The sequence below is a fragment of the Hippocampus comes genome, unplaced genomic scaffold (assembly GCF_001891065.2).
Source record: "Hippocampus comes isolate QL1 unplaced genomic scaffold, H_comes_QL1_v1.1 scaffold83, whole genome shotgun sequence".
Taxonomy (NCBI): Eukaryota; Metazoa; Chordata; class Actinopteri; order Syngnathiformes; family Syngnathidae; genus Hippocampus; species Hippocampus comes.
Genome location: NW_017805281.1, coordinates 2264813 through 2275748, shown reverse-complemented (window position 1 = coordinate 2275748; position 10936 = coordinate 2264813). Strand labels below are relative to the sequence as shown.

Below are 10936 nucleotides of genomic sequence, written 5' to 3'. Positions count from 1 at the left end.
AGACACACTGACCGTCAATGTGAAATGTAAAATTTCTGAAAAATATTTTTTTTGGGGGGGGGGGTTAAAAAAAGCTAGTGAAAAACTACAAAAAGTCCCAGCTTGCCATTCGCCCAATCGAGTCCTTCTTTTTTGAAACGTCCCACCAGGGACGTAGTTTTGCAACGATATTTTCTTGTCCACTCTGCCTATTGATTGTTTAAAAATCAAGTGTTCTAGTGAATAACTGCCGATGATACCACTATTACAACTTTGTTCTTTATTGAGATATTTTTGTCTCGAGAAAACGCAAAACAAAACAAACGTGGTCGAAGTTGTCGGGGGAACGTGTACAGTGTAACACCAGAAACGAGCCCGGCTTTCCGCTCGCTCTCCACTCTGTTTTTGTTTTGATATTTACACTTCCCCTCAGTCTTTCCTTCACATTTTATCCGCACAGCATGAGTTGTGAAGGAGACGGTGATGATGCGAGCTCCACTAAACGTAAGGTCGCTTATGTTTTTAGCCAGGAATACATTGAAACCTGTGATTCTTTATCCAAAGTGCCGAACCGGGTGAGTTTGGATCTATGCCCTCCTTTCATTGTGCAATGTTTGGTGATGCAGGTCGATAATAGTTTTGTCCATCTCGTAGGCGAGTATGGTCCACTCGTTGATAGAAGCCTATGGACTCCTAAATCAAATGAGGTTCGTGACATGAAGACAGTTAAGAAAGTGTCAGCTGGCAAACTACCCTTCTGTTCTCTTTGCAGCATTGTGAAGCCGCAGGTGGCCACCATAGAGGAAATGGCCCAATTCCACTCAGATTTCTACCTGGAGCATCTTCATAAAATAAGCCAGGACGGGGACAATGATGACCCACACTCGGTTGACTACGGCCTGGGTGAGAGCCGGCACTATATCGTATATGCAGTATGTCCAGTCACAATGATATTTCTGTCTTTTTATTCTTTACGGTCATGCCTTCATTACCTCCAAGATGCCCACAAGCTCTTTTCGTCTCCTTTCTCCAGCACCATTGGTTAATGTGCATACAGCTTATCTGTGTTGCAGGAAAACAGGACAAGCACTTTGAGAAAATGTGGGATACACTTGAATAAAACATGCATGCACGGACACGCTCGCAATACAACCTGGCTGCCGACTACAAAGGAGTGCCGGATTATTTTTCTTAAGTGGGGTCATATTTACAAACGTGAACAGGCAGTTGTCTTCTGACGGGCAGTGAATTAAGATGTCAAGAAACAGGGACAGCATCGACATGGAGACATTTGGAGAATTGTTATGACTTTTGACACTTCTACCCAGATATCACATCCACTTTCTCAACACGATCCATTCACTCTCCTCCAGGTTACGACTGTCCGATTGTGGAGGGCATATTTGACTACGCAGCAGCAGTAGCGGGCGGTACGCTCACAGCCGCCAAGTGCTTGCTGGATCAGACGTGCCATGTGGCCATCAACTGGACCGGCGGGTGGCACCATGCCAAGAAGTAAGCGTGCGTCGTTTTTCCAAGGCCCGATGTGACCACTCACCGCTCAGCCGCTTCCCTCCTCGTACTCCAGGGATCAAGCGTCGGGCTTCTGCTACGTCAACGATGCCGTTCTGGGAATCCTCAAGCTGAGGGAGAAATACGACCGAGTTCTTTACGTGGACGTGGACCTGCATCACGGCGATGGTACGTACAACTTTTGCGAAAGTTGGATCCATTTGCTCTACTTCTTGTCTCTCTTTTCTCCCCGCAGGTGTGGAGGAAGCCTTCAGCTTCACATCCAAAGTGATGACGGTGTCCTTCCATAAGTTCTCTCCTGGCTTTTTCCCAGGTCATTTACTGATGGCTTTTGTAAATGATATTCAGCTCTTTGGGGACATTTCTGTAATATATGTACACCTCCTGTGCGCGTGCGTGTTTGTGTGTGTAGGTACGGGTGATGTCACCAATATTGGCTTGTGCAAAGGCCGCTGGTACACAGTTAACGTCCCCCTGGAGGACGGCATCCAAGACGACAGATATTACCAAATCTTCAACAGGCAAGTGTCTGCCATGCCAAAAAAATCAAGGATACAAAGATTGCTTCAGTGCCATGGAACTATGTTGAAGTGGAGCTTCATTAAGTCAGCCCATCGTCTTGTCTCATAGTAAAAAAGTGCTTCAGCGCTAACTTTCCTCTCCTTCCACCGCAGCGTCATGCCAGATGTGCGCGCTCACTTCAACCCGGACGCCGTGGTGATGCAACTGGGCGCCGACACCATGGCGGGCGACCCCATGTGCTCCTTTAACATGACGCCACTGGGCGTGGCCAAGTGTCTGCGACACGTGCTGCAGTGGCGCCTGCCGACGCTGCTGCTGGGAGGAGGTGCGTGTTGTGTTACTCCTTACGGGCGTGCGCCTTCTTTGCAGGACGTCAGACTTTTGTCACAAACAAGTGGAAGAACCCGACAAAAAATACACGTCAGTATTGACAACTAAGACCTCCGGTATGTGGAAACACCACATAAATGTCCATAAATGACAATTGAATATGGTAGAAAAACGTAATTGATTTCAGTGCTTTTACTGTATATCAGGTCGGAATTGCAATGACAAAAAGATGTTTCCTGCGTTTAACGCAATTGGATTAGTGAACTTTCCGACCATTATTCGAATGAACTGAGATGTGTGTGAGTGTGACGAGTGGGCGGCTTTATGATATTTGAAAACTGTTATCAACACTAATGTCATTGTCCGTCTCCACTAGGGGGTTACAACCTGGCCAACACGGCCCGCTGCTGGACCCACCTGACAGCAGTGCTTCTGGGACAGAACCTCGCCTCGGAAATACCAGACCACGAGGTAAAATGTCACACACACACACACACACACACACACACACACACACACACACACACACACACACACACACACACACGTGTAGCCTAAACAGATGGAACAGGTGAGAATAAGTCAAAGCAAATGAAATAAGATGAAACAACAAGCATGACTGGGATAGTCCCATATGGGAGTCTTTGAATTTTATTTTCAATTTTCCACTTTCAAACCTCTCTCCTTCCCCTCTTGTCTATTCCTGTCCCAAATCAGCGCTTATGGTCTTTTTTGTTAGTTTTTCACAGAGTACGGCCCCGACTATTCGCTAGAGATCAGTCCAAGCTGCCGACCCGACCGCAATGACGGTAAACACCTTGACCAGGTCGTCGCCACCATCAAACGTACGTAAGAGCAAACGGACGGAACCTTCTTTTTTTTTTTTTTTGCGCAAGTCACCCCATGATGTTGTTAGATGAATGTCACTGGTGGATTAAGTGTTGATTGGTCATGCCTGGAGAGTGTGACTCTCCTCTTTTGTGAGCTGGCTTTGGTAAGTTACACAGGATGATGATGATGATGATAAGTTTGGGGGCTCAAGTATAATTTTAATATTATAAAAAGCCATTTTTAAAACTTGTCTTAAAACTAATTTTTAATCTTTGGATTTTGACTCTGTATGAAACTTGATTTTTAGTTTGACCGTTTTTGTGCTTTCTACTGTCTTTGTTTTTAATTTATTGTTTCATTGTTTGTTGTTGACTGAATTATTGTTGCTCCATGTAGAACACTTTGTTTACAGCGGTGGTTGTTTTAAAGTGCTCTATCAATGCAGCTGAGTTGAACTGAAATACTGTATATTATTTTTATGACATTTTTGGTTGATGGTCACTGAAGAATAAAGTGCATTATTTCATGTTTGCCTTGATGTCGTTTGGCTGATTCTAGATGACAGCTTATTAGCCTCTTTTTTTTTTCCAGGCAATCTGAGGAATGTGGTTTAAGAGGCGTCCACACACTGTGAAGGAGACAATACGGAAAGCATGCGTTAGTCAGCCTTGCGGGAGCGGGATCCAGAAGGATTTTAGGGAACTTTTGGTGGGCTACTACCAGAGGAAGGACTTGATGAGGTTTTGTGCTTGTTGTACAATGTTCACATGTTTGAATGTGTTTCCGGATAGAAGTCGGTACACAGTTCCCTCACTATATCCGCCAGGAGTTGTGAAGGATGATTTCAAGCCGACCTGGAGGTTTACTCTCATGGGAAAAAAAAAGTCACATTTTAAGAAATTTGCACCACTAGTTTTAAATAAGCAATGTCTTCCTTCGGCATTCGCGTCTTTGGAAACTTTTAAAGTTGACTTGGAACATGTATAGTGTGTCTCTTCTACTTTCTACTTGAAGGCACCAACACGACACTCCAGAAGTGAGAACATTTCATTCTACACCGTCTATTTCTAATACTGATTATTAATCATTTATACACCTACAATAAACATCGCCGCAATGATAGACGTTTCAAGGAGTGACTGTAAAGATGATCTTAACTACATTCCAAATAATAAACTGGACACTGAATATCATCTAGAGCCACTATATCTAACAAAAATCAACCAGTATTCTTACTTTTGGTTTAAAAATTTGCACTAGCAATGTGCCATCATAGTTTGGAGTGCTAGAACAAAAATGAAGTGCAACAAAATAAAATCACTTAAAACAATGTATAGTGGATAAAGTTAAATAGTCACCCAAAACAAAATAAACAAATATATAACAAATGCGCTAAAACTAGCTTCATCCGAACATTTTTTGGGGTTGATATTACTCTGCTCTTCATCAATACTACGACAAAAATAATTCATATTCAAAAAAAATATATCGATCTTATCCTCCACGGCTCTGTTGACGGTTGCTTTTGGGGGGCCCCCTAGTGGTCACGGGGTGGCCAGCAGGTGCAACTTAAGTCAGCTTCGACATGCATGAGGCACGCTAATGTCACAACAAATGTGAAAAATCAACAATGGCACGCTTCACCTACATTTTCTTGTAAGGTGTGTGTGTGCGCTTGCGTGTGTGTGTGTTTGAAAGCCAAATACTGTTTCCGGTGAAGGGTGTGGCACGTGCAAGTTTTATCTTTGCTGCACACACACACACACACACGCACACACGAGCGCGCACATCAGCGCTCGTTTGGAAACACTTTTGGTGCGCGTGCACGCGCGAGTCGTCACACATGCGCGGTAGTCGGGCTTCCACGCATACGCGCGCTCCACCTGAGCGTCACCGGCGGTTACCCGGGAGTGAGTTCATTTCCTTGGTGTGGAGGCTCGGTGAGTTGTTCTTGTTTCGTGTTGTTGTGTTGACTTGGTGGCACGTTAGCAAGCAGGCGTCACGGGCGCCACACTCCGCTGACTTTTGTGGCGTTTCTGGGGAGTTTGTGCTCCTTCGACGTTGGTTCGCTCCTTCCGTCAAGGAGCGTCACCTGCGCAAAACACCGGCCGCATGTTGGTTGGTCCGGTATGTTCCAAATGGTCCGATATTTTCCAAATGCACTTAGCCATGGTCGGACCTGGTCTTGGTTGGACTAATATTAGTTGTTCTCTCGAGGCTCTTTATTTATTTTGCTGTGACCAATGTCTAGCACAAAAGAGGCATCTGTCCTTGTTGCCTTGCGAACCCCCCCCCCACCCCCCAGACAAGGGATCGGCCCCTGTTCCAGCATCCTGACTGCGAAAAGGCCAGCTGTTCCCTCACATAGAATGTCAAGTGCAGTCTGTGTGTCCTGATTTAATGCTGCAATCCAATTTTTTGTGCTGCTCTTTCGACTTTGTTCACCCTGAGGCGATAACGCAGTCATGCAGACACTGAAACCGAGAATATATATATTTTTTATTCCTCCTGCAACTTAGCAAGATATTTGACATCTTCACAAACGACAAATAATACGTGCCTGTCAGTATTTTGATGCTGTTTATCTGTCTGCGTGTGCTCAAATCGCCCCACCTATCGCAGTGTTGTTTTGCCATGTTAGCGTTAAGCTAGCTAAGCAGACCTCACAAGGCAAAGCTACCATGTTTGAAACACAAACTGTAATTCAAGTTTTAGGTTTTTGCGTGACAGCTCAGAGTGGCTTGAAACCACTTCAAGTTCCGAAGTGCGATGATTTGAGTTTGCGCTCATATCTCATGTTTGGGCTTGCAAGTCCTAGGGGAAACAAACTCATATGTCGAATTGGTGTGTGACATCACTGAAGGTTTTCTGCTATTGTCTGGCTGCTTAATTGAAACCTCGTGCCCCAAAAACCTCAACACCCGCGCTATCCAATTTCCTTCACTTGCTTCTTCTTCTTCTTTGTTTTTAACCGGTTCTTCTGGGGCTTCTTCTTGTTCTTTAGCCGCTTCTCAATTCGCAATCTTGTCCGTTCTTGTGATCTTGTAAAGCGCTTTTATTCGCGACCCAAATACTGTTCCAAAATCAAAGTATGAACAAACAAAAAAAAAAAATGCACCTAATACCCGGTTGTTGTTCTTGTCAGCTCGCTTATATCAAAGATGCATTGATTGGATACTGGTGAATGCTTGGCCAGGAAAATATCCCAAGATCCATTTCATGCCGCTAACACAGAAATATGTCAATGGAGGGCGGGGGCAGGGGGGCGGTGAGTGAACAAGTACACAGCCATTCCAATTTACAGGTACAAGCGTTTTTAGAAGAATGTTCTCACGTACATTCTTAGGAAGTCCGCACTTCACAAGACCATCCTGTGCATTTTTTCATTTTGAGAAACAGTCTTCTGCTGCTTCTTCTTCTACTTCTTCTGTTTCTTCCCTAAAGTGGACTTCTCTTCAAATCTGCAAGAGTGCGATGTCACGCCCGTTTCAACTCCCCCCTTTTCTCACTCCTTCCCAAGTCTTGACACCCGAAGGTGTTAACGAAGCGGCTTGTTTCTTCTTAGCGCGCGTGTGCACGTGCGTCCCACTTCACATCTAACACCTTGTCAATGGTGTGGAAAATACTGGAGAAACTTCCACATCATTTGTCACCTTGTGTAAGTCGGCCCTCATTTATGTGTGTGTGTGACAGGTCAGATGAATTTGTAGTGTCAATATTTGCCCACATTGCGTCCACAGAGGTGTGCGAGCGCCAGTGCTGTAAAGCAGATTTGATGTATCACGTTGACGTTCCGGCGCGGTGTTAAGTTCCTGCCGTGAATGCAAGTGGACGCCGTGTTCTGACGGACCAGAACAATCCTGTTAAACAAGCTCTCTCCTCATTACCCCCCACCCCACCCACCCTCCACCCCTTGTCCCCTTTCTCTTTCAGATTCCACTTGTCCAATTCGGCTCCCAGCTGCGTTCATTCATCGCGCGCACGTCGGAACCACCGAGAGAATCGGAGGCAGAATCTCCTTGAGGGTCCATTCGACTGATCTGGCCTGGCCTCGCCATTCAGGTCAGTGCTGACTTCTGTGGGAACGTGAAGCAAAAGGTTGTTTGAACGGATGGATCGTAATGAGGGAAGCGGAGAGGCACCAAGCACTCATGTTATTGTATGTTTGGAAATTGGCATGGGATGATGTCATCGGGGCTTGAAGTCGCCTCCACGAGGCGCCTCATCAAAAGCCCTCAACTTACATGCAGCCACTGTCATGTTGTCGTCACGCAAACAAAGCCTCGTTGTTGATGAGTCGTTACCACGGCGATTGGGAGCTTTCGGAGCGGTTGCCATGGTAGCGCGCGGCATCTGCACAACAGACCCTTAAAATAGCTTACTGAAACCCACCGGACGTTCTTACGCTCTGCTGGGTTTTTGTGTTGGCGTCACGTTGGAGTGACCCCACTTACCAGCCGTCTTTCAGATGATTTTTTTTGTTTTTGGAAAGCGTCGGCCTCATTCGAAAGACTTTTCAAATGAAAAGTTTTCCCCGCAGACACACAACAAACGTCAGCGCTTGATTCAGCGGCAAACGTTTGTGTTTCGACCACGTCAACTGGTGATCTGTCAGACGACACAAAGCTGTGTTTTTTGGGGGTTTTTTTTCCCCCCCAAAGCATTCTTATACCCACAAGCTCACCAATCGAAAGTGTATCTCGCGACTCATGAATAACTACCCCACTGGTGTCAAATTCAAGGCCCGGGGGCCAGATCTGGCCCGCCACCTCATTTTATGTGGCCCGCGAAAGCAGATCAAACATGTCAACTTCCATGATCCTTTCTAAAATGTCTACCAAAATTTTAAATTCTCACATGTAATAAATAAGAGATATATTCTAAGCATTTTCTTCTTACCAAACCCCTCATGATAGTAAGTTCAATAATAGTTAAGTCAACAGTTATTCTTGACTTCTTTATATGGATTCAGTCATAATGGCCCTCCGAGTGAAACGGTAATTAAAATGTGGCCCGCGACAAAAATGAGTTTGACGAGTCGTACACGAGTCGTACGCAAGCATACGACATCACCAAGTTAGAAGATGGAGAAGTTCATGCTCATCCCTCACTTATAGTGGTCGCAAAAGACCTGAGAGCAACCGGCTCCGAACCGAAAATGAGCGTTCCAATTCGATAAAATAAGCAAACAGCTTTGTCGTAAGAACAGGCTTGAAAACAGACAATGAGTTTTGAAGAGCTACTCACATTTACTGGAAGGGAATTAATATCATTTGAATTTTCTGTCACATCGCGTAGCCCTCAGTCACTGTTGAAAGCAGTTAAAGTTGTGCCTCCTGCTATTTGAGGCTTTCCACAATTAGTCAAACATATGATTAAAAATGACCTTTGGCACGATGGGCTACTTTCTGTTGAAATACGAGTTCTTTTGGCGGCTATCTTTCTAATCCGGAAGTAAGACGCCCGGCTGACTAAATTGCCGGCTCTCTCCCATGTGGTTGACACGTCGCTTTCATACCTCGTCCTAAAGCCGGCTGCCGCGCGCACCACCCCGCCAAACAGGAAATAGTAATTGCGCTAAATTGTGGAGCCTTACGTCCTCAGTCACAGTCAAGTGGCAATCTTGTTACAGCATTGATGTATTATTGTTCACCCATGCATATGGTAATGTGCGTAACAAGTACGATTTATTTATTTTTTTAATACCTGTATGAATGCTAATATGTCATCATTTAGCTAGCAATCCACTGAGAAATGACAATCAGACCAACTGCATGGTCTGTCGCAGAGGATGCCGGCGCCGAGGATGCGGTGGCCTCTCACAGTGCCTCCTTAGCGGATACGCTTGTCCGGCATCTTGCTGTCTGTCCTCTCCGACACGTGACGAAAATCTTTTTTTGGGGGAGTGGGGTGGGGTGGGGACTATGTAGAGAGGATCTTTCATTTATGATTTGAAGAAAATCGTGAGTGAAATCGCAGTATCTGTCAGAAAAAAACATTGCAATTCAATCTTTTCCGAAATTCGTTACGCTCACATCCTAGCCTTAGCGCGGTTCGATTGAACCCCAGGGGTTCGGTGAGTCGGTCTCAGGGGTTTGACGGAGCCTCTGCCATGGAGGGTAAGACACACGTGAGTCTACATGTTAGTTATGACATGCCCGCTTGGCCATCACTGGCTGTAGATGATCACATGACATTGCTTGTCCAATCAGTGGTGTGGGAAATTTAGTTCGCTTCGTAGTCAACGTGTGACTGTCGTGATAGTACGTCGTTCAATTAAAAAAAAAAAAAAAAAAACGTATTCTTTGAAATTTGATTAACTTTTTTTCTGTTTTTAATAAATGCGTTTTTTAATATCTTGAATTTGTAACAAAAAAAACCCATTTATTTTTCACTCATGAACGGTTCGGTGAATGTGCATATTAACTGGTTGGGTTCGATATCTCCAAAAAGGTTTAGAACCACTGCCTTAGCGTCATTAGTACTGTATACCGTTGATGTGAGGGAGAGCAGCAGCGGGACGATGAAGACATAAAAGAGCTCTTTGCATGCGACGCCAAGAAAAACCAGACGGGCAGGTTTCAGTACACACAAGTACACCAAAGTCAGCTTTAACATGAAGTTGCAAATGACATCAGTGTGGGGCACACGCGCACACGCAGTTCAAATTTCAAGATGCTGACATGCTACATGTGGTTCGTGCTGTGTGTGGAGGCGTTTAATTTGAAGACGGGGGCGCTGCTCAACAGCAACATCTTTTTGCTTTACTTCCTCATTTGTACAAACATACAGTTAAGAAAGCATGGCGAGAGGCGGCATTAACCCGTTGTGTTTTCTGGACGCAGCGAGATGATTGGGCATCACTCGTCGGCGGGGGCCTCCCTCCACCATGCCCGCCCATGACCTCAGTGAGGCAGCTCCCGTCCGTCAGCCCCCGGGAGGCACGCGATGGATGGCGTCTTGCCGGGCAATGAGGACAAGATGGCGAACAGAATTCCGCCACCTCCGCCTCCCCCTCCTCCCCCTCCTCCTCCTCCGCCACCGCCTCCCCCTTCACTTGGAGGCCTGAAGCACAACAAGAGGGTGAGAAGTTTCTTCTGGAAGACAATCCCGGAGGAGCAGGTACACAAGGAAGCGTAACCCGTCTGGCCACTTCATGCGGTTCACGTGATTGTGACATTTACATGTGCGCCGGCAGGTGCGAGGGCGCGCCAACCTGTGGACGCAGGACCAGGCGCGGCAGCGCTACCGAATTGACGCCAACACGGTCGAAGAACTCTTTGGTCAGAAGGAGGGGCTGGATGGCGGCAGACTCGCGAGGGGAGGAAGCGGCAGATCCTCACTGCGTGATGCAAAGAACCAGGTGGGAGACGACGACGCGGATGGTGACGCAGATGATGATGATGATGATGATGAGTGACGAAAACAGCAGCAGTTATGATGACAACAGTGATGACATTGAAAACAACAACAGTGGTGACAGCGATTTTGGCCAAAGTGTCAACGAGCCAACAATAGTGTTAAGAGCAGCGACGAGGACAAATTTGTCTCGCCAACAATGATGACGATGTCGATCTGTCGCCCCACAGGTCTCCATCTTGGACACCAAGCGAGGCATGAACGTGGGCATCTTTCTCAAACAGTTCAAGAGGTAAAAGATGACAAGGCGCCCTCATGACCCCAAGGTGTTGTTTGTGGGTAAAACACATGGCGCCATGCCGGTTACGCGTCTGTGAGCGTC

General features: G+C 46.1%; 2 protein-coding genes across 4 annotated transcripts in view; both read left to right on the top strand.

The window, feature by feature from the left end:
- The first annotated feature begins 305 nt into the window (after positions 1–305).
- Positions 306–4388, top strand: hdac8 (histone deacetylase 8). 3 transcript variants are annotated; one of them, XR_002168353.1, is made up of 11 exons: positions 306–554; positions 634–686; positions 752–882; positions 1353–1494; positions 1568–1680; positions 1748–1825; positions 1925–2033; positions 2187–2359; positions 2741–2835; positions 3114–3209; positions 3787–4388. XR_002168353.1 is itself a non-coding variant. In XM_019871111.1 (11 exons), exons 1-10 carry the CDS (start codon positions 441–443, stop codon positions 3169–3171), a joined length of 1083 nt encoding a protein of 360 aa, XP_019726670.1. In that variant the 5' UTR covers positions 306–440; the 3' UTR covers positions 3172–3209; positions 3787–4388. The 3 variants fall into 3 exon arrangements, 2 of the variants coding, with proteins under 2 accessions (XP_019726670.1, XP_019726669.1); XM_019871111.1 differs by having other exon boundaries at positions 2741–2842; positions 3104–3209; XM_019871110.1 differs by having other exon boundaries at positions 313–554; positions 3104–3209.
- Positions 4389–4951: 563 nt separating this feature from the next.
- The window catches only part of LOC109516511 (FH2 domain-containing protein 1-like), a 7289-nt gene continuing 1304 nt past the window's right edge, over positions 4952–10936 (top strand). Inside the window, exons 1-5 of the mRNA XM_019871117.1 lie at positions 4952–5135; positions 7129–7257; positions 10041–10317; positions 10394–10558; positions 10785–10846. Coding sequence (XP_019726676.1) covers positions 10144–10317; positions 10394–10558; positions 10785–10846 — 401 coding nt within the window. The 5' untranslated portion in view covers positions 4952–5135; positions 7129–7257; positions 10041–10143. The remainder of the gene's footprint in view (positions 5136–7128; positions 7258–10040; positions 10318–10393; positions 10559–10784; positions 10847–10936) is intronic.

Coding starts and splice junctions, on each gene's coding strand:
- hdac8 (XM_019871110.1), top strand. CDS start 441: ATGAGTTGTGAAGGAGACGGTGATGATGCGAGCTCCACTAAACGTAAG. Junction 2,034..2,186: donor TATTACCAAATCTTCAACAG/GCAAGTGTCTGC, acceptor CTTCCACCGCAG/CGTCATGCCAGATGTGCGCG. Junction 3,210..3,786: donor GGTCGTCGCCACCATCAAAC/GTACGTAAGAGC, acceptor TTTTTTTTCCAG/GCAATCTGAGGAATGTGGTT.